The 21,878-nt window shown below is 34.6% G+C and overlaps 1 protein-coding gene across 1 annotated transcript in view; it reads right to left on the bottom strand.

Annotated features, from left to right (window-relative positions):
* PTPRQ (protein tyrosine phosphatase receptor type Q) overlaps nt 1–21,878 on the bottom strand; it is a gene marked incomplete at both ends in the record, with an annotated part of 195,373 nt that overhangs the window by 118,492 nt on the left and 55,003 nt on the right. The window contains 8 exons of the mRNA XM_082849998.1: nt 594–863; nt 3,477–3,618; nt 7,900–8,051; nt 8,425–8,700; nt 8,969–9,259; nt 10,736–10,904; nt 14,818–14,963; nt 15,657–15,817. Coding sequence (XP_082706124.1) covers nt 594–863; nt 3,477–3,618; nt 7,900–8,051; nt 8,425–8,700; nt 8,969–9,259; nt 10,736–10,904; nt 14,818–14,963; nt 15,657–15,817 — 1,607 coding nt within the window. The remainder of the gene's footprint in view (nt 1–593; nt 864–3,476; nt 3,619–7,899; nt 8,052–8,424; nt 8,701–8,968; nt 9,260–10,735; nt 10,905–14,817; nt 14,964–15,656; nt 15,818–21,878) is intronic.

The following is a 21,878-nucleotide window of genomic DNA, read 5'->3' as shown; positions in this document are numbered from 1 at the left end:
GTTAGGGAGAGTAAGAGTTTTCCTCTTTAAAGACTAGAGCTTAGTGACCTAGATATTTTTATTCCAATAATACAAAAGATGAAGGCTGGTATAAAGAGAAGGAAGTAGATGAAAGGAGTCTGACACTGCAACTTTGGAATTCAGGGAAGCATCAAGAATGCCATAAATCAATTAAAAAAAGATATATATATGTGTGTGTGTGTGTGTGTATATATATATATGTTACATATTCATTCCCTATTTTAAATTACAATAAAGCATAGTTCAGTAAGTTTGGTGTTTGTATAATAAGAAATAGATACTTGTAAAAACACAATGAAGCAGATTTTCTCTTTTTTCCTCCTTTCAGCCTCCCAGTGCTATGGAGGTGGTTCAATGGACCACACAGCTGGCCCTCAGGTAACATGTGGGATAAAAAATGTATGTGTTATATTTTTTAATATTTCTTTTAAAGTTTTAGACAAATGTGCTATAAAGATTACAAAGGTTATTGACAAACGTAGGACACAGTCCAGGAACAGTTTTGTGTTTCAGGTTAGTTCTTTCAGGTAAATTACATGCTTCAGATCAGTTACCTGTTTCACATTAGTTACCTGTTTCGGGTAGCGTGCTGATGTTGCATGCACTTTCATCACCTTCACCAGCTGAGGTTGAAGCTCTTATTTTAAAGACATACGAGGTATTGGCGAGAAGTTTCATGAAAGTATACATGTGATCTTGGGGAGAGATTTTTGTAGCATTCCTTTCAACTGTTATCATATAATGTGTAATTATTCCATTTGCCTTTTTGGGTGGATCCCACTTCACTAAAGCTGACTGCCAGCTAGTTGCCATACACTGTATGTTCTGTACAACATCTGGAACTTAAGAGATAAGCAAATGCCCAAAGTTAAAATTTATACACATGTAGTAGATAAATGATTTCATTATGCGATTGCTAGATAAAGTCATGTTTAGGAGTAGAGACAGAATAAAAATTTAACATATCAACCTTTCAATGTGCGCTCAAAAAATTCTTAACATGGGCTGAATCAAATGGCAGTTGGCCCATTTTCTATGTTACCGTATTAATCCTTACAATACTGAATCCATCACTGAATATTCTCCTAGGCCCAAGCAGCAATCACATCCTCAAATCCTCAGGAGCAACTATGTAGCCAGCCTCAAGCTCAGGCAGTGGTTGAAGCCTGCCCTCTTTACCTCTTAATGGGAAGGAGCAGTCTTAGCCATACTTTATGATGGAACTTTTTAATGCAAAACGTAGATGTAGGTGCCTCACTGAAGTGGGTACTTCTCAGGGAAATGTCTGATTATATAATGTCCCCTAATGTAAGCATAGCTCTTTTTGTCACACTAAAAAGAGGAAGCTATAAAGAAAATTTGCATAGAGTCAATTTGTGGATTACAAACAGCAAGCAGTGAAAAGAAACAACTTGTCATTGTGCAAAACATAGTTATTTAAAGAATATTCAAGTAATCTTTGACTTGCCTACAGTTCTCTCCTGTGGTGTAAATTTCTATCTTTACAAACGCTTCTCCCTCTGTAAGATAAAGGCATCAAAACTAAAGGAGAATAACTTGGGGGGGTGGCATTTAAAATGAAAGAAAAGACAATTCCTAGGCTGATCCAGGGCTCTGGCAGCTAAATATGGTTAATTATTTGCTTTCTTATTTTCAAAAACATATACTAATACCAATAAATGAAAAAGAGACAGTTGATAATTTACTTAAGTTTAGATTATAAACCTGGATTTTGTGAACATCTATTTCACTGACTCTCCAAACTTAAAAACAATTAATTAGCCAGCTGATAACACTTCACGTTCAGAATTTTATTTAACCAATCAGGGCATAGGATTTTGTGGAATTATTTTATTTTGCTGGTAAAAAAAATTTTATTGGTTTACATAATACTGTCTACAAGATTAGCCTTGATTTTTATCAATCTAATATGTGTGTAAATAGTTAAAATGTTTTTTTCTTTATGGGTTTAGCCTTTTTCTATAGTATCACTCAGTTATGATATGCATTTCCTACAGTCACGTCCAGTTTGCACTAGAGGTGAGACGCTGATGTTCTAGTTCAGTTTCTTCACTAATTTTCTCAGCCCTTTTCATCTAATCTGCCTGAATCATGGCTTCTTCATCTGAAGTACGGGAACAGGGGCAACCGTAATGTTTTTTTTAGTATTTGTGTGTCCAACACTAATAGGTGCTTCATATGGGTCTTTTCAAATATTTTTCCCAACACCTTCTGGGTGGCTACTGCTAATGTGTGTTTCTTTTCAGTTAAAGATACAAAGGCTCAGAGGAGGCACGTGCCTTTGCCAGGGTTATACAACTAGCAAGTCGCAGAACTTGGATTCCAATCCAGACACTGACTGCAGAGCATGAACTCTTATCCACTATAAATACTACTTACTTAGCCTGTCTTATAGGCATGCCATGAAAATAGTACCAGGTATTCATAAATTAATGTAAAATGGTTAATTTATCAGTGAGTGGTCTCCAATTTCAATTTAGAGATTCACTAAAACAAAAAGAAATGCACCCAGAGGTACAGGGAAGAAATGACTAGAGCAGGACCTTGCGCTTATTCAATAATCATTGACCAAAAAAAAAAAAAAGAGTAAGAGTTGCCTTTAAAAATATGGTCCAGGGCTTCCCTGGTGGCGCAGTGGTTGAGAGTCCGCCTGCCGATGCAGGGGACACGGGTTCGTGCCCCGGTCCGGGAAGATCCCACAATGCCGCAGAGCGGCTGGGCCCATGAGCCATGGCCGCTGAGCCTGCGCGTTCGGAGCCTGTGCTCCGCAACGAGAGAAGCCACAGCCGTGAGAGGTCTGCGTACCGCGCAAAAAAAAAAAAAAAAAATATGGTCCAGTTGAGAGAAGGAAAAGTATTAAATCATTAAATCAGTTACAAATTAAAACTATTCAGTACACAGTTGAGTTATGACATGTAGGTGATGCACAGGTAAGTTGTTTAATTAGAGCGATGGTATTTCAGTCTTCACAGTCCCCTCCACATGTCACAAACGGACTACGGGAAAGTAAAAGCTTACATACTGACTAGTGCTCTTCAAATGTCACAACACATCTTCTTTAAAAAATTACAGATTTTTTTTCATGAAAATATAAATCAACCTATTAAAAGTGATTAATGGTTCATTTCTCCTTTTTTTCCCAGCTGTCTCAGATGGTACTAAGAAGTAGGTAATTTTTACATATATCTAGAAGCCTACTTTGTTCCTGAAGTAGTCTTTTATTTCAGCTTCCTCAGTTCAAAGTGAAAAAACATGTGTAAATATGTATCTATGTGATCGCAAACAAGACAACCCAGCCTATCCTTAAAGCACTGAAATTCAACTTCCCTTTGAATGAACAATTAAATATTGATAGTCAAATAAACTGAGAAAGGAAAGGGAAAAGTGTTAAAATACAAAATCAAACATTTTAGGATCCAAAATCCATATCTAACCTGATTCTTGGGTTGTGAATTTTACTACGTTACTAAATTGATTGCCATTTCCAACTTTAGTAAAGGCAGATATGCTGATAGAATAGGTGCTGATGGGTTCCAGTCCAACAAGTTTGGCTTCAGTTTGCAAACCTGAAATATTCTGAAAAGCAGAAATAAAATTCTTTGTCACAATGCATCATCAAAAAACTTATTTATAACTGGAAGAAATATTTAATACATCAAAATTATGTCTTCTGTGTTTAACCTATGATTTAGTAAGCACAGGTATTTTTATTAAAAATTTAAAAATTAAACATTTTTTGTGTGCGCCCCAGGGTGTGCTCAGCTGATAAGGCAAGGATGAACTGGATACCCTCTCAGCACTGAAGAATCTCATAACTGCCATTTGTTTTTAAAGCTGAAGTGTTTTGTTTTCATTTTGTCTCCCTGATTTTTACTTGGAATTACATACTGATTACTTCCTTAAAATTTGCTAAAATTGAAGTCCTCAACTGAAATCCAACTTAAGAGCAGTCAGTGGTACTTGACTTTTCTTGAATTCATCTAAATTCACTTTTTAATTCTCAGTAGCATTTTGTGTAAATTAATTTATTCATCAGCTATTGTATGGTAGGCACTGGGAATACAGCAGTGAATGAAACAGAACCTCTGCTCCTATGAAGCTTAAACTATGAGTTTTCCCAGACAACTCCTAAATTTCTAATTTTATGCAATCTCTTAGGAAAATGAAAAAAAAGAACAAAACAGTTATCACAGTTGTTCAAAAGAGGATATTATTTCTCATAGAAAATTTTACCATCAAATATAAAGCCTTCATTCAAAGAGAACTGTCCTAATAGAAAGAGCACTTAAGATTGATAGTTACCCTATGGAAAAAGAAGACAATCTCCTATGTGGTATAATTTTAAGAATACTGCATTATATCTAATCCAAAATATAAACTACTTTCACTTATATATTAAACATTTCAGTGGCAGAAATTTAGCAAGAATACTAATGCTCAGGGCACTCACGGTTAGAATCATATTTTAAATTAATCTCTTGCAAGTCATTGACATACTTTATGAACTCACTGTATTACGCTGTTTCCTTTCATTCTTCCACAATTACTATTTACCAAGCACACTGTTAGATAACCAGGAGATTATAAAGATATATAAGACATGGTCCCTGTCATCAAGGAATTGTTATATTAATTAGAGAAATCTACCAACAACTGCATTCTAAGAAGAAATTAAACACAAGCAGGTAAATTTTGACTTGGGTTAGGAAGGGTGAGTAAGTACCCAGAGAAATGACTGAACTCAGGAGATTATAAGAAAAAGTGTGAGTAGCTTATTGGATAGTGGACAGACTGACAAAGTAAGTTGTAAGATGGAGACATGAGTAAGGAATATTTCCAAACATAACAGAACTTTTTTACTGAATAAAAAATTTCTTTCAGTATGTGTGAGTGACCTGAGTTACCAGCAGACCTGGGTCTTATTTATCTCCAAATGGATTAAACTGGATTGACTGAGATGGCAGGAACATTTGAAGTGGTTCTGGAATTATTATGCCTCCAGGAACTCACATATAATCTGAAAGAATAGAAAAGAAAAGAAAAGAAACTAATAGTTGGGACATAGAGGTAGCTGAAAACATAGAAAGGAAAATAGGACAACACACTCAAAGAGAAAGCCACACAGAGGGAGGAAAGCAGATAAAGAAAACTAGATGTCGAGAAAGGAAAAAAGATGGCATGAGGATACATTTAAAGGAATTTGAAAGAAAATAAGGCTATGAAAATTCATGGAAGACAAAATAGATGTAAAAAGGAATAACTAAAAGTAGTAGATTTTAAAAGAAAACTACTCCTTCCACCCCAAAAAGGATATATTTAATACTTTATGGTATAAAGATTATATCTTTGCTACTAGTGAAATTTCAATGATGGCATTTCTATTGAGAAAACAGATGTCTAAAACTCTTAGAATATAACCTACCCTCATATTCAGGTAGAGGAGTACTGTCATTTCAGGCTTAGTGCTATTACAATGCTGAATGGAATTTGTTCTTTTTTTTTAAACCATATACAAAAACAATAGCTACCGTGTTTATCATATGCTGGGGATTGTTCTAAATGCTTTATATAGATTTTCCCTTACAATCTTCACTTCTTAGTGGATGTATCTTTACAGCTCCCATTTTGCACTTGAGGAAACTGAGTCATAAGAATTTAAGCAACTGCCCTAAGGCAGAACAATAAGTCTCAGAGTCAGGCTTCTAACCAGAAAATTTGATGCCAGAGTCCTTAATTCATGACTGTGCTAATGGTGTTGATGGTAGAGATCTCTGTTCTGAGGAAAAGATCACACATACACATCCACACTTCAATATACATACATGTTTATCCTAGGAATGATCACATTCCTAGGATAATAAAGATTATTATCTTTAAAATATAGAAATATAGAAAATGATTCCTTTTCCCCATTTGATACCTATTTACCAGTGATCCATACAGACAAAGCACATTAAAAAAAATGGAAAATGTTAAGATTAGACTAGAAATAGATACTAGAGGGCTAGAGACTCAGCACCATTAATGAAATTTCACACTGCTGGGAAACAGATTCCACATTTATGAAGAAATACAATTTGAATTCTACTCAGCCTATCAGATTTTAGAGTAATATCTTGGTTTCCAAAAAGAAAATCATTATTCCTTATGACATAAACTTACGCACTGCTGCTGATTTTTACTATTCACCTTTTAAGCTACACATGCTATAAAAATGATTTACCATCAGTAATAAATTATAATGCATATAATATTGGGGACAATGTTTATGCAAAGTTTTTGCACTCTCCTTGCTGCAACTAAAGAGCATTCCAGTACTTCACTTGCCTTTGGAAAAAAAATAAGAACACTTTCTCAAATAAATGCTAGTTAATTACAACATATTTTGGCAATTAAATGCTAGAAATCATATAGGTATATTTGAGACCCTTTGTTACATCAGTTCTTTGGGTATTTTTCATTGATTCTGAAACCTAAAAATGGAGGAGTGAAAGGGCATTTAGCATTGAAACTAATTAGCATTGAAAGAAAAAGAATAATGATATATTTTAAAAGACCAATTAGTGTGGGATTACATGCTATCTGGAAAGGTTAACCGAAGTCCAGTATAAACACTTTTCTGAACAGGTTAAAAACATTCATTTGGTACTTCTTTTAACAACGAATACAATAGTCCCCCCTTATTCACAGTTTCATTTTCCACGGTTTCAGTTACCCACAGTCAACCATGGTGCCAAGATATTAGATGGAAAATTCCAGAAATAAACAATTCATAAGTTTTAAATTGTGAGCTGGTCTGAGCTGCATGATGAAATCTTGAGTTGTCCTGCTCCATCTTGCCCAGGGTATCAATCAACCCTTTGTCCAGCATTTCCCACCCATTAGTCAGTAGCCTTTTTGGTTATCAGATCGACTGTCAGATAGCGCAGTGCTTTTGTTCAAGTCACCCTTATTTTACTTAGTAATGGCCCCAAAGTGCAAGAGTAGTGATGCTGGCAATTCAGAGATGCCAAAGAGAAGCCATAAAGTGTTTCTTTTAAGTGAAAAGATGAAAAATGTTCTCAGTAAGGAAAGAAAAAGTAATCGTATGCTGAGGCTGCTAAGATCTTCGGTAAAAATGACATTTCTGTGACATTCTATGAAATTGGGAAGAAGGGGAAAAAATGTACAAGTTTTGCTGTTGTACCTCAAACTGTGAAAGTTATTGCCATAGTATGTGATAAGTGCTTAGTTAAGATAGAAAAGGCATTAAATTTGTACAAGAAGATGTTTTGAGAGAGAGAGAGAGGGACCACATTCATATAACTCTTATTATGGTTTGTTATAATTTTTCTATTTTGTTATTAGTTATGGTTGTTAATCTCTTACTGTGCCTTATTTATAAATTAAACTTTAGGAATTAAACTTTATGTATAAGAAAAAAACACAGTACATATCGGTTCAGTACTATTCATGGCTTCAGGCATCCACTGGGGGTCTTGGAATGTATCCCCTGTGGGTAAGGGGGATGAATGTAGAAATATATTACCCTTAAGACAATAACAGGTTTTAAATAGTCTGAAAAAATTTACTCTATACTTTCCAGCATTAACAAAATGGTGCAATTACTTCCTAACTTATAGCTATCTAGAAGTTACAAATTCTAAGTAAAACGCTATATGAAGTACTCCACTTCCATATTTGACAAACGTTTGCTGTGTTTTCTGCAAGCATCCTTAAGGTGTAGGAAACCAAAAAGATTTTTTAAAAAGACGGTCCTTGTGTTAATTAAAGCAGTCCATTTTCCCCCTGCATGTCAATACTTTAATTGACTTTCTAAATTTTTGAAATAAATATATAGTGTTATCATCAACCTACCTTATAAAATATAGTATCAGTTTCATGCTCATGAATTTTTAAACTATATATTTTAACAATACCGCCTGGAACAGGACTCGGGCTCCATTTCAGCCATACAAGGTCTGAAGTGTAGTTGACTAAAGTCAAATTTTGAGGAGGTGCTAAAGGCACTGCAGGAAAACACATTATAAAACTTATATTCGTAACATTTTTTAGCAGAAAAATATCATCGTGACTCTAGCTTCTTGAAGACACTAGTTAAGAAAGACTTATAAACTGATCATATTTTAATTTCAGAAATAAAGAGCATAAGTAATCATGCTTTTGTACTTGGAACTCAGTAGTTCCAAAGTAGCTTTAAACAGAACACCCTGTTCTGAAGATCAAATTAAAAAAAAAATGTTCAGCAAAGCAGATGAATAGTTGTCAGGCTGTTACAAATAGACAATCAAATATCCTTTCATTTTCCATGCTGTTCCTTAAAAAGAGAGAGCAAGTGCTGCAACAGTGAAATCATTGGAAGAAATATGGATTCTGGCTTACCTGACTCATCTGTGTAAAAGAAAAGAACACTGGAAGGACCCAGTCCTTTTACAGTTCTTGCAGCAGCAAAAAAACTATATAATGTAAATGGTGAAAGCTCGTCCAGTATTACATAGTTATCAGAAGTAACAAAAGAATAATTCTCACTTGGTCCTTGTAAAATTAAATCATAACTTATTATTGCACCATTTGGTTTTACTGGGGGATCCCATGATAAGAGAACTGAGGTAGAGGAAAGGTTTTTAAAAGTGTTGATTATTGGTGAAGTTTCTGGGACTATAAAAGAAAAAAAGAATATTAAGTGAAACAAAAGTGATTAGCATCAAGAAGAAGAGGCTTTAATAATAATGGGACTTAATTTTTATCAACAGGTAATTATTTTAATTTTAAGAAACTTAGAGCTTACTGTGTTTATTGAAAGGCTAATTACTTAAGAACAAACAGAATCTATGTAGTGATAAGAATAATGTTTTCTATCAGAAAGCAATATAAATAAGAGAACACCAACAATCTGCTTAATAGGCAATAAAAGGGTCCAGCCTACCATCTTCTTCAGTTTTGATGTGTAGTTGGGCAGTATAGGTATCAGAGAATCCCTTTTCTGTTGATGGAGTGATTTTTAATATATAATCAGTATATTTTTCCAGATTATCAAAATACATGCTTCTGTCATATGTAACTAGAGGTGGTCTCACGTGGCGAGGAGTTTGCTGTGAGCTCAGAGAAACATAGTAGAAGACTAGACCGTTTGGTTGAGACGGAGGGCCCCAGCTTACATTTATTGCAGTTGACGAAATGGACTTGTAAGTCAGGTTTCCAACAACTCCTTCAGGTACTATGACAGGTAATGTGCAAAATATAAAAATCATCAGTCACCCTAAATAAAATATAAGTAAATTCACAAACCGGAGGATAATTGTTGAAATGGCAACTACTACATCACCTGCTCTTACATTATTTAAATCCACATGTGGTAACATCATCTACTACAAAATATCTTCTAAATAATTATATTAAAATCATTCAAAATAAACCCTGTCATCTTTAATATGTGTGAGAACTGTTTTATGCAATATTTTCTTGGCTTTTCCTTCCTACAAGTGGTGATTATGAGTCTGTATATGAGATTATGAGTATGTGATGGAAATTATGTGTATGAGATTAGGAGTATGCACACATGTATGTGTGCATGTATACTCAGATATTTAAATATTTTGATAATGTATATTATCTAAACAATATTTTTAGTTTCTTTCTTCTAAAGATTATCCTTATTGTACATATGAAGTCATCCAGGGCCTCTCACTGGGAACAGTGCACAGTAAGTGTTTATTATTCATGGTGCTATAATAATAACTGATAAAACGTTATAGGTTGGTGAAAATCTTGGGAGAGATCTGCATTTAAAGAATTCCTGAAATGATATTGACCACAAATTGCACTAAACATTTTTGCTAAAGACTCCCCAAACTTGTATTTCCACATATCATTATCTGCTCTGCTGATCAATGAGTAAACAATTTAAAAGATTGTTCCAACAACAGGGAGAACATTCATTCTTCATACTTAAAGTATCTGTCAAATTTATAATCTTCAAATAATAAACAGAATTCTACTCTCAGCAGAAATTTAGGTCAGTATCATTTCTCAGTAAGAGGACTAATCTTTAAAAAAATAAATGGACCATAGAAACAACCACAAGAAGAAATAGACAATGATCCATGTATCATCGTATCCTTGAAACTGAAACCTAAAAAACAGCAAGAGCTTCAGTCATTATAGTTTCCTGAATACTCAACACAAACAGGATTCTGCAGAAGCCACAAATGAGAAACTTCCAGAGTTAAAAAAAAAAGATATTTTGGACATATTAGTCACAAACACAATAAGAACAAAGACGCTGCATAAAATCCTTTGTGGGTTCAAAGACTGAAAAGGAAACAAGTTGCTAGAGAGAAAAAAATGTCATTTCTAGAGCAAATGGATATTAAGTATTGGAAAATCCATCCACATACGCAACGGTTTTTTCCATGCCCATAACCGATGGCTGTGACATCTTTCGAAGCAATGAAAGTGACAGAATTTTTATAAATGGATGGTAGCAGTTTTCAGGAACAGAAAAGGCTGTTACTATTGTAATAGGTTTATAGCTATATTAAATGCATTTTCAAACTTCTATGACTGGTTAAATGTGCCTAAATAAAACACATATTTTATTACCAATACATACAAATAGAAAAAGATTCTGAAATAATTATAAAGTTTTAAATTAATCCTATTAAACATTAATGAATGCTTTTCATTTACATACTGTCTTGATCTGTGTATACTTGAACTATGTCACTGCTTTTATTCCCATTTCCAACTGAAGTACTTGCTGTTACCCAAAATGTATAGTAGCTGAATATTGCCAGTTTATCTATTATTGCAGATACGGTCATATTGTCAAAGTCATTGGTTACTTCATGGAGTGTAAAATTCTGAAAAATAAACATATTGTTTTAATTGTTCAGAGTATATTTTTAGTATACATGAGCATTTCAAAGTAATTATTATTCATGGATTGGTTGCCTCAGTATTTTAATATGTTAATTTTTGAGTAAAATAAACAAAGAACTTTTTTATTGCAATAATTAAACTGGAAATATGTTTGTACTAAAAGAGGAATAGATGGTAGCAGTTTTATTAAATCAACATACAGAGTAGCAGAAACTCCAAGCTTAGCTGCAGTGAGGAAGGTCTAGTGGTGAACTGGAAATGCTACAATGTGCTGACCAGTGTCAGTTTCCCTTATGAAACATTCAAGTATTTTTCAAAACATTGACTATATATTTTTAAACAAGTTTGGGAGTATTATAAAAATTTTAAGTGTTTTCTTCCTGTTAACAGTGTAGGAATTACGAAAGTGTTCACCTCTTTCTATGAACTCAAATGGTTATTATCTTTCATAGACCCTCTTTTTTTCTACAATCATGTAGAGAAATGGGAAGGCAGTTGGATACACTCTCATATGTGCTGAGTAAGAGAAATTTTAAAATTCTCTTGCATGACCCTAGTTATATTTGTCCCAAGGCATTTTTCGATAATTAAGGAATTACAATCATCCCTTCCTTGACCAAATTTTAAACACAAAACACATAGTCAAAATCAATTCTAAAATAAAGGAAAACAGACTTTTAAAAAAGTCACGTAGGTAATCAAATATGAATTAAGTATGAATAATTTTATAATAATGTCTACTTATACTGAGAAATCTGAATCATTCCAATCTGCACAAAGCCCTTAGAGTCCGAAGACCTGCATTCAATTCTGGCAACAGCTCTGGATAAATCATCTGATCACAAAGCTTCTCCAACTGTAAAATGGGAATAATCATTTCCACTTCACAGAGGGCTTTTGAGGATTAGATAATATAAAGCATATAAAACAATACCATCTCTGGCACACGATAAAAAACTGATAATTAGTAAAAAGTTCATTAAAATTAGTAACACAGGATAATCAATTTGACTAAAATTTATAGTTATCGTGGTTCTGCAATGTATCAACAAACTAAATTCAGCATATTTTTGTGGTTCTTTCCCAGTATAGGGAGTGGGGGAGAGTAAGTGTCAGAAAAGATCTATTTTACTTTTGTGGTGACTTATTTAGGAACAGACAAGTTAAAACATATTTAATCTCACACAAAATATGATCTGTGAACTTAATATCTTCCAACACATCTACTTTACACATGGCATAACTGGCTTACATAAATTCTCTCTTAAAATATTAATAGAGCTTTTTGACTTTTCTTTGCTATAAAATTTATTCCGACTACCTATGACCTACCTTGATGACAATATTAAGTAACAAATTATTTTTAATCACCCAGAAGTTATTCATGCTGAGTGTGAGTAAACATGCACAGACATGTAACAAAGTTAGAATTATACCAATTATCCAGATGATTATTCCATTCATCTATTTATTTTTGGAAAAAATATCTTGTGGCTCAAACTATCTAATTAAGGTTTATTCTTTGTGTATATGAATGCAGTCAGAAGGTATTTAGTAAAAACTTCTCAAATCTGATTAATCAGCCAGTACTCATTTAACACTTTTTAATAAAAGACACTATGTCAGGCAAACTGAGGAGACATAAGTGGGTAAATGTTAAAATGTAGAAGAGTTAATATACTATACAAAACACAATATACCACAATTGGAGGAGGGACAAGATGTATTGCCAAGTAGTAGCAAAGAGATTAAATTCCACAAAGTCAGAAGAAGGAAAGATCACTTCACAACAAACTCAAGTGCTCCAAAATTATAACTAAGTACTGAAAATAATGTTGATCTGTTGTAAGAATTTTATGTTCTATGATTAAAACATTTATTGAGCATTATCATACTGTACCAGAGGACTTCAGGGGATGGAAAGACAAGCGTCACACACAAGTCTTTTCTTCGTGTTATTTGCTATGGGATGAGGGAGCTAAGATAAGTAGCAGATACCAGGAATAGAAAGCAGAATATGATGTGCCATGCATGAGATATGCCACAAAGTTCTATGGGAAGAAGAAAGAGAAGGAAGAAAACAGCTCTACATCTATTCTGCTACATAATTTTCATTTTGAGGATTTCTTCTATTCTACCAATCCAAAATAGAAAATTAGGTAGTGAAGATTTTTATGCTATATTTAACGTTAACTTCAGAAATAAATTAAAGCACGGATGAACTTCAAGAAATATAAGAAATGTTTTAACATCATTAGCCTGTGTGCCCTCTTGCAGCTGTCACACCTAAAAGCACTCTTAAGATAATTTAATAAAAGATTACATTTTCTAAGATAGATGAATTGCAAATGGTATCATATTATATACTCAGGTTTGAATAAGAAGGTTCATAAAATCATGTTGAAATCATAGTTAAACATTTACACTCGATTACCTAGATGTGGACAAAGAGAACCAAAATTGAATCAGAGACAAGCCATAAAGTAAACTGTACAGAGGCAAAACCTTTGCTAAGATTCAGAACTACTGCATTTTGAATACTGAATATTGGTTAAATGCATGAAAAAAATCTGCAATTTGAATGGCCTCTATGACATAATGACACATTATTAAATTTGTAAACACATTGTGGTAAAAAAAAATAAATTGCACACTGATCCCCATTCTTCCCCAAATACAGAACAAAAAGGAAGAGCAAAAATTGCTTGATGTACAGAGTTAAACAAACAAACAGATCCTCTTTTCTTATGCAGTCCCACTCTGAGAGGGCCTTGAGCAGAATATAAAAATAGAACCAAACTCTGGACTGTCTTTTACTCACTGCTGAGTAAGGCCTAAGATAGCTTGCAAAGTTCTGCTCTGACCTTATTCATTAGCCTAAACTGTACTAAATCAAGTCATACTTTAGTCCCAGAGATTTCTGCTCACAAGAACTCTAGTGGCTACACATGGGTTGTTAATCACAAATGGAATTAGGCAACTTAGAATTAAGAAGACTCATCTCTATCCTCCTTCTGCTTAAAAGGATGCAAACACTTAATAATCGTCAGAGTCATAATCAACATGCAGTCAACAGTCCCTATCAGTAAGGTACATATTCTGTAAATTGCAGTATTTCTTCTAAATTAGTGTTTTCCAAGTTATATTCCAACTCTCCCCATTCCTGATTCAATCACAACCAGTCCAGTTTTAATCTTTTCATCTACTAGAGTTCCGTGAAACAGTTTGGAGAAATAAAAGAATTTGGCTGAAAAATTAAAACTATTTCTTTAAACAAAATGCACTTTAGCTATTTTTATAACTGTTATTGTTCATATCTCAGAAAGTGTCCATCTGCAAAGTGTGCGACCCTATAACCTTGCACACCTCAAGTTAAATAAGCACATTTTAATAGTTTCATTACATCTGATACGAAGCAATGATGATGATGATGATGATGATAAGCCCTCCTGCTAACAACTGAAAATATTTTTAGAATTGAAGAAAAACACACAAACACATCCAAACATGAAAACTATTTATATTATATACAAACAAAAAGAAATTTTTTTTTAGCTGAGAAATAACTGAGGGTAAATGAAACCATTAACTCTCTAGTGAACACTTCTTGGAGAAGAGGCACTCAGGGCCATATTTATATACAGAATTTTTAAAAGGTGGCAGCTTCATTGTTGGTAACACATTTGATAGAGAAACGTGTGTGTTTGAGTATATGTGTGCATGCTTAGACAGTTTAAAATGTATTTATTTCTCCACCACATTTTTCTATGTCAATGGCAGTTCTACAAAATGTCTACACAAAATTCTAACAAGCAACTTTTTCTACCATGCCAAGTCTTTATCAACAGAGCTGAAGGATGTAAGTAAAGAAGCAGGAGAAAACTCAGGTCTTACCTGCACAAAAGTACCTGAAGTATTCCTGTAATAAACAGAATAATATTGTATAATCCCATTAGGTTTTGAAGGAGGCGTCCAAAAAAGAAGTACTGATGAAGAACTGAGGTTTGCATAATGAACATCTTTGGGAGGATCACTTGGTGCTAGAAAACAAATGATCGAACAAAAAACTGCACTTGTGTCTCTAAAAAATGTGTGAAATGTTCTAAATGTTACCTGCCTTTGATTAGTTATGATAATTGTTTAAAAACTAAGAATAATATCTAATTAGAAATCAGAAATGAAATCCACAAGGCTCATTGGGCCATCCCCGTAACACTCTACCATAGCAATATCTAAGCAGAGACAGACGGATTTCTTACTCATAAAACACTATCCCAGTTCTAAAACATGCCTACTGCCCTAGATTTGAAAACAACATTATGACAAGTTTCCGATATAGAATGCATAATATGAAATTCTAATTTAACTTGCAATTTTGAAATTGAATAATAGAGGACAAAGGCAGAGAGCCGACTTCATGCGTTTTACTTTGTTTCATTTAAAAACACACTAAATGCTTACTAAATGTTGAGTTCTGTGCTGAGTGCATTTACAAATATAAATTCATTTAATCCTCGTAAGGACCCTGTGAGGTAGGTAACATATCGTTTCCATAATACAGATGGGAAATTGAGGCACAGAGAGATTAACATCACATAGGTAGAGAGTGAGCAAAAAGCAATTTTGCATGTAACCGTGACAGATATTAGGTTTAATAAGACATATTTATATTTAACACATTTTTTTTCTGAGTATGATATTCTCTTACTTGGCCTACATCCATAAGAACTCACCTCCTTCGGGTGTTCGAAAGTTAATGATATTGCTTCTCATTTTCCCTTCACCAAATCGGGTGCTAGCTGTTACATAAGCACTATATTCAACATTATAGTCCAAATCTGAGAACTCTAATGATGTTTCAGTTACATTAATGTTCTTTAATGATGATCTGTCCCTAAGAGGAAAATAAAGGATTATCTGCACAACTGACCTTTAAATTAAACGTTACAGATACATTTTGAGTACAAGTACATTAAAAATAAGCAACGTTTATGCACAGATATTAATCCGGATTAATGGGATAAAGATGCTACTTATCCAGAAATGCTGAAAAGAACGAATTTCAGAATAATTCAGTGAGTAAATTCACTTGTTTTCAAGTATATCCAGTAATTCAATCAAGTGTTAATAGGATGTTCATATTGAGAGTTTGCCTGGACTGATTTTAATGGCTCTCTAGGAATTCTGTGTGTTCAAAGTAATTACAGCATTCTTTTTCATACGAATGTTTTAGTTGTTCAAATATGTGTTCTACTGAAGTGTTGGCAAAATCTAATTTATACCATATATTTATCAAACACATTTTACATACATTGTACAAAAGTAACATTTACTTCAGACCAATTCAAATCAATTTCAAATGATAAATACCTGAATAGTAATATCTAAAATAACGAGTATGGGTTATCCTTTATTTATGTAATTAGAAACAAGATTTAAAATAATGTATGTACAACATAACAGGAAAGCAAAAAGTAGAGCTCACATCTCTCACTCAATTAAAATCTTAAATGTATCTGAAATATCACTTCAGAAAAGAAAGTAAATATTGACTTAAACTCTCCAAGTAAGTACCAAAATGCCAGGAGAGGGGGGAAATGTCTAAAGAGCATACTGTTGCTAAGTAATACAGCACTACAATTAATTTCAGTCATGTTAATTCAGTTTCCATAGAATTGGGTATAGATTAGAATTTAAAGAATGAATATGTATATAATGGTACTGAAAACTATGCATTTTAAAAAGAAATTTTGATTTTTAAGAGCAATAAAGCGAGAGAGAGGCATGGACATATATACACTACCAAACGTTAAGGTAGATAGCTAGTGGGAAGCAGCTGCATAGCACAGGGAGATCAGCTCGGTGCTTTGTGACCGCCTGGAGGGGTGGGATAGGGAGGGTGAGAGGGAGGGAGACTCAAGAGGGAAGAGATATGGGAACATATGTATATGTATAACTGATTCACTTTGTTATAAAGCAGAAACTAAGACACCATTGTAAAGCAATTATACTCCAATAAAGATGTAAAAAAATTAATTATTAAAGAATTTAGATAAGAAAATATGAGTAATATCACAGAAAAGATACAAATCTCATGTAATCTCAGTTTTTTCTTCTTTCAAAGCACAAGGCATCCGAGAGGTAAATGGATATTCCCTCTGAACATAAAATGCACTTTCTTTACCACTGAAATATTTGAATCCTTGAATCATTAAGGGGAATAACAGATTTTAAGTGAATTAAGGATATCCACAGAGAGATACATTTCAGCCATGGTTTTACCATTACAAAAGCATCAATTCACTCCAAATATAAGTATGGTTATCTGAAAAATAGCTGGAAAGCTTACCATGGTGAGAAATATAGATTCAGAGTATGAGATTAGAGACAGGCAGGATTAGCCAGGCTATTCAGTAATTTGAAAGAGTTTCATCAGACATCCTTTTTCAGAAGCCATAGGGAGAGCTGAGTTCTCTCTTTGACTTCGCTGAGACTATAGGAGAGAACCTTTTAAAACTCTTAATGCTGTGGCTATTAGGCTATTAGTCTGAGAAAGATGCCTTGTCATAGAAACTTTACCCAACTGCATACTCCTGTCATTGGTCACAGGTCATTAGAACCCTACAGTATAGCTAGTCCAATTCAGATCTCTAAAGCTATGAAATTAGCTAAAGCAACCTAGTTGTATTATATCTGTTTCAAAACTTTCTTTTCAAGCATATTTTTAATAATATCTGCTGCCTTGTATGACTACTTTCTTACCCTGATCTTCACAGCAAAATAGTGCAGATAAGGATCTGCCTACAATAAGAAAAACCCCAATTATGTTCCATAAGTAACACAGAATCAAGGCAATTACCTGGAAAATGCAGGTCAAACATAAATTTTGTCTTAAATATCTGGATATTTCAGTAAAAAGAAGATAGTCTTTATAAATTATCTGAATAACAAATTCAGTAGTCCACCTCAGCATACATAGGAATAGTTTCCACATCTACTCCAGTTTATCTCCAGGGACAAAACAGTGCTAACAAAAATTTTTCAAATACTGATATGTCTTGTCTGTTTGGCGCTTGTAGTTTAGAGTTGTGGCTGATATTTTAAGAACTATGGTAGAAAAATATCTGAGCACAGATAATCTTCAATTGAAGCTTCAACTTCTGGTACAAGTTCAGAATGTATCTTGGGTACATAAGAGATGGTCTGCCATAAAACTGAGAACCCAGAAGTAGGAAAAGGAAAGAGAAGTGATGCTGTTCCCAAGGATCCGACTCCACCCTCCTTGCTCTTATGCTGCTGCCAGATTGGCAGAAACACACAGAAACCTCTGGGCTGAGGCCTGAGCTCTCTGCTCTCTGAAGAGCCATCTCATGGGCAATCCCACAGCTTCTCCCATGCATAAGAAACCCAGCTTTGACGCTGCTGGAATCAGTTGTTACTCCTGGTTTTAGCTGGTTTAGTTTTAAAATGTCTGTTTTGTTCTTATTAGTTTAAAAATATTATAATAGGATTATGATGTGTTCCACTACAGCATTTTATTTCCATTTATAAAAGTATATGTTCTATATCTTGATTTTTCTCATGTTAATAACAATAATCTATACCATTATTTTCTTTTTAGTTGCCTAATTTGGATATAGCATATTTCTTCAGCCTTCCCTCTATAAATTAACATTTAGGTTGTTTCTCTTTTTTTTCATATTACTATCAGTGATGCAGTAATCATTCTGACTCAAATATCTTTCCATAACAATACTTTTATTTCTGCAGGTTAAATTCCCAATAGTGTGACTGAGTCAAATGGTTTTATAAAATCTTTATTTTAATGATAATTAATAAATCATTATTATCTGGAGTCACAGCAAGTGTGCAAACTTTCACCACCTGTCTGGATATTAATTTTCTTAATTCCTGCAAATTTAATTGACCAGAAACATTTATTTAATTTGCACACCTCTGACGATGAGTAAAACAGATTATCTTCTTATTGGTCATCTGCAGTCCAATTTTTGGAATAACTTATTCATACATTTTCTTTTATATACTTTATTTTAGTCTTTTAAATGGAATACAGTATATGTCAGGGAGTTAATGAGGCATTGTTCTTTTATAGTGCTGCAAATTGAGAAAGATAGATACTTCCCCACTCCTTCTGTATTTAGTGATGATATGTACACAATCAATATTCAACAAAATTCAGCAAAATTCTTTGAGCACCTATTATATGTCAGGAACTATTAAGTGAGTAAGAGACAGGCCTTACCCTCAAAACAGAGAGACAAAGCAGTAAGTAATTATAAAACAATTCATTAATAACAGTGTGATCCCCTTAAGGGCAGTAATTTTTCCCCTAGTGGCTAAAAGCAAAGAAAAAGAGAAAGAATGAGTGAGGAAATTAATTGTGATCCAAGAGTAGAAAAGGAGAATAAAGCACAGCCCCCAGAGATGCAGGAAACTGTTCACTAGAAAGCAAGTTTGTGAGGTTTGAGAGTCGAATAGGGAGTTGAGGAGGGAAGAGGAAGAGAGAAGGCCCACCTGACAGAGCAGGTCTAACTCTTACATATCCAAAGTCATAAACTGTGTGGAAATGGAAGGACCATAAATGTCACACAATACTTAACCTATAAAGTAGATAACCTAGAAAATCAGCCAAACCTCCCACGCAGTGCAGATTTTCAAACTGAGGGAAAAAAAAAACTTGGGGAGTCTTCAGTGCTATCATTTTACTGATTTAACTTATAAACTCATTAGAACATTTTTAAAGCCTTTTTTTTGTTTGTTTTTTTTTGCTGTACGCGGGCCTCTCACTGTTGTGGCCTCTCCCGTTGCAGAGCACAGGCTCCGGACACGCAGGCTCAGCGGCCATGGCTCACGGGCCCAGCCGCTCCGCGGCATGTGGGATCTTCCCGGACTGGGGCACGAACCCGTGTCCCCTGCATCGGCAGGCGGACCCCCAACCACTGCGCCACCAGGGAAGCCCTAAAGCCTTTTTGAATTTGAGAAATCAAAAGAATTTGAATGACTTTGAAATTATTCTGAATAAATATAAGATGGAGTTTTTCTGTTTTCTACACTCATTGGTAACATCAAGAAAACATATTGGGGGCTTCCCTGGTGGCGCAGTGGTTGAGAATCTGTCTGCTAATGCAGGGGACACGGGTTCGAGCCCTGGTCTGGGAGGATCCCACATGCCGCGGAGCAACTAGGCCCGTGAGCCACAACTACTGAGCCTGCGCGTCTGGAGCCTGTGCTCCGCAACAAGAGAGGCCGTGACAGTGAGAGGTCCGCGCACCGCGATGAAGAGTGGCCCCCGCTTGCCACAACTAGAGAAAGCCCTCGCACAGAAACGAAGACCCAACACAGCAAAAATAAATAAATTAATTAATAAACTCCTACTCCCAACATCTTAAAAAAAAAAAAAAAGAAAACATATTGGGATGAAATTAATGGAGTCTTTAAGATGAAGTTATTTCCTAGTTAATTTACACTTCTTTTCAAAAGACAGACCACATTTTGACATCTAGGGCATAAAGGAAATTCTAGAGCTTAAGAGCAGTTTCTTCGCTCTGCTTTACCAATTCCTTTGCTCATTTCTTATCACATCAAGACTATGCTAAGCAACAACTGCCTAAGAGGAACCATGAATATCAAAACCATATGGACAGACTTAAACAAAAGTCCCCATTTCCCTAACTGTGAACATGAATGGTTTCCTAGACAAGGTATGGGACTCTTTGAAAGGTCATGGTCTCAATTCTAATCTTCATCATTTGGTATTTTGTTCCATGTGGGCAATCTAGCCTGATGATACACCCATTCCTGTACATTCCTATGAATTTATTTTTAAAAGTTTAATCTGCTATTATCTAAATATTCTACACTAATCCTTTCACTCACTAAATACCACTCTCCAAAATAAAGAATTTCAACATGCACTTACTTGACTATCAAATCATTTTCTCTCTCACATGACCCAGCAACTTCACTAATTTTCCCACTCCAATGACACTGGTCTTCTATGTTGCAATTACTCTAGAATATTTACTCTTCATAGATGGATTGAATCAGTAGGTTAATAATTACATATCAAAGAACCCCAAACTAGCATAAATAGCTGCATATTCTATGATCCTAAAGCTTTACTAGAATCTCAGAGAAAGTCTGAGTCGAAGTAGGGTATTCATTTATTGTTACTCTTATTCCTGCTGTCATCATTTGCTTGGCTGGTTGATTTCATTTGATTTGGTTTGACTTTGTTTTGCTTGTTTGTATTTAGCAGAAAAGACACATTTATAAGATTAGAGGAGAATGAGGTTGAAGCTCACTTATACACTTATAAACCATCCTCTTGAAGCCAACATAGGAATTAGGGTCCACAAGACAGGAGGAGGGACTGTACTTAAGCTGGAGGAGAAAGATTTCATCCCCTGAGGACACACACAATCCCTCGGGCCAAAATAAAGCATTTGGATTTTATTCCAAGAGTAATGGAAAGTCTTTTGAATGTTTTCTCCTGGGTGTAATCTTTGGGTGAGTGATGAAAATAAAATTTAAAAATCCCATTCAATACTGAGATTCATTCTTCTCTCTCTCTAGATAGACACACACAGGGAGGGAGGGAAGGAGGGAAGGAGGGAAGGAGGGAAGGAGGGAAGGAGGGAAGGAGGGAGGGAGGGAGGGAGGGAGGGAGGGGGGGAGAGAGAGAGAGAGAGAGATCCTTATTCAAGCCTCAAGTCTCCATGTATCTCGCCTGCCCACCCCTCCAGTTTCATCTCTTTCCACTTTCCTCCTGTGCCACTATACTCAAGACACAGGGCCATCTTGCTGTTGCCCACACCAAGCTTCTTGCTGTTAACCACACTTGATGAAATTATTTGAGTTTCTACAACCAGTTAGTATGCCCCTGGACTTTTCAGCTAAATATGTCATTATTTTGCTTAAGCCAATTTAGGTTG

This window comes from Leucopleurus acutus (genome assembly GCF_964270905.1).
Source record: "Leucopleurus acutus genome assembly, chromosome: 11".
NCBI classification, from domain to species: Eukaryota; Metazoa; Chordata; class Mammalia; order Artiodactyla; family Delphinidae; genus Leucopleurus; species Leucopleurus acutus.
This window is presented reverse-complemented; position numbering and strand designations above follow the sequence as displayed.